The 1776-nt window shown below is 35.0% G+C and overlaps 1 protein-coding gene across 1 annotated transcript in view; it reads right to left on the bottom strand.

The window, feature by feature from the left end:
- Positions 1-1776, bottom strand: part of LOC106872870 (trypsin alpha-3) — a 23319-nt gene that overhangs the window by 6954 nt on the left and 14589 nt on the right. The window contains exon 5 of the mRNA XM_052977235.1: positions 866-1008. Coding sequence (XP_052833195.1) covers positions 866-1008 — 143 coding nt within the window. The remainder of the gene's footprint in view (positions 1-865; positions 1009-1776) is intronic.

Below are 1776 nucleotides of genomic sequence, written 5' to 3'. Positions count from 1 at the left end.
TATATATATATATATATATATATATATATATATATATGTATATATAAACTATAGATATCGCTATATATATTCGTTGTCTGTATTTGAGTATTATCAACATAGGAGTCTTTAGAACTATTTGTAGTGAAGAGTTAGCTTTGAATGACAGACTGAAACACAGAAATATTTTAACCCTTTACCTGTCTTGTGTATCATATAATACACAGGACATATTTCTATGGCATCTATGCATCATATATGATACACATTCACGACTGTCTTTTCAACCCAGGAAAGCTTTATATCACTGAGTCTTGCTTAGGAATCTCTATCACATATGTTTTATCATCTTCGACCATTATTTGATTATTTCATTAATACGATGGACTGGATAGCCAGAGAATTAACTGAACCAATAATCAAAGACAATTCCAACTGTGACCATCCCATTTTTTTTAGATATAATATGACTACATTAGATGTGTGTATTTTCATTCTTGTTTAACCTTTTGCCTGTCCTATGTATTACAAGTGATGGCATCCATGCATCATAATATGGTACAGTTCCCCAATATTCTTTCAACTTGTGAGTTATGAAAGGAAAGCTTCATATTACTCAAAATGTATGAAACAAATGTTAGCTAAAAATATATGATAAACATTCCCAATATTTTATTTCAGCCACGAGAGTAACTTGGATTTAAGAAAGGGAAACTTTATATTACTCAGAACAGGAAACAAGGGATAAAAAAAAATCTGAAAACAAACATGGATGTTTAATACAAATTTATGAAAATGCTTTGCACAAGCAAAGGGTTAAAGAAGAGAAGCCAAAGGGAGACCAGCAAAAACAACAGCGTCGATAAGAAAAAAAAATGGTACTTACTACACAAGTTGTCTTCCCGTTGTCTACGAGCTCTCCTGCACAAATATGTTGATTTTTGATATCTTCTGCATGTTCAAGGCATGTATTCCGTGGGACAATAGGAACATGAGCACGATTTAGTACTACTGATGTACTGGAGTTAGCTGCAGAAATACAAAGAATCATAAATAATATTCGGGTTAAATTCAATTGCAAGAAAAACACCAAAAACTGTATGAAAAAGTTAAGGAAGAGCGTTAATAACTGCCATATTGTTCGTGCGAACAGAGGAAGAAAGATTTCGTCGGTCGTTAGTGTTCGTTAAGTTGTATCACAAGAAATCACAAAGAGAATGAACAGAGCTAGTGCTTCATTTGGTAGGCTGCAGGAAAGGCTGGGGAAAAATAAGGTACACCAGGCTATAATGCTTTCTTGCCTGCTGTATGGAGCTGAAATCTGGACAGTCTATAGAGTTCAAGTAGACAAGTTACATACATATGTGATGAGACAGCTGCGACAAATGAATATCACTCTACTTGACAAGATTAGGAATGAATAGATCCTAGAATGTGATGGTCTGTCTTCTGTGATGGAAGTCCTCATAGATAGAAATTGATGTTGGTTGGGACACGTACACACGATGGACAACAGCAGACTCGCTGTTACTCCCAACAATGCAAAGGGAAAATAAACCATTGAAGACTTAAACTGACATTCAAAGATACTGCAAAATGAAATATGAAGTGGAAAGGAATTGCTCAAAAGAAATGCTAAACTTAAGCGAAAAACCGATCAGTATAGAGAAACCTTTCTAACTCATGCCAAAGCCATGAACATTCATAATCGCGATGACTGACTACTAATAATCAAACACACACGCACGCACACACACACACACACACACACACACACACACACACACACACACACAC

The sequence above is a fragment of the Octopus bimaculoides genome, chromosome 27 (assembly GCF_001194135.2).
Source record: "Octopus bimaculoides isolate UCB-OBI-ISO-001 chromosome 27, ASM119413v2, whole genome shotgun sequence".
Lineage (NCBI taxonomy): Eukaryota > Metazoa > Mollusca > Cephalopoda > Octopoda > Octopodidae > Octopus > Octopus bimaculoides.
This window is presented reverse-complemented; position numbering and strand designations above follow the sequence as displayed.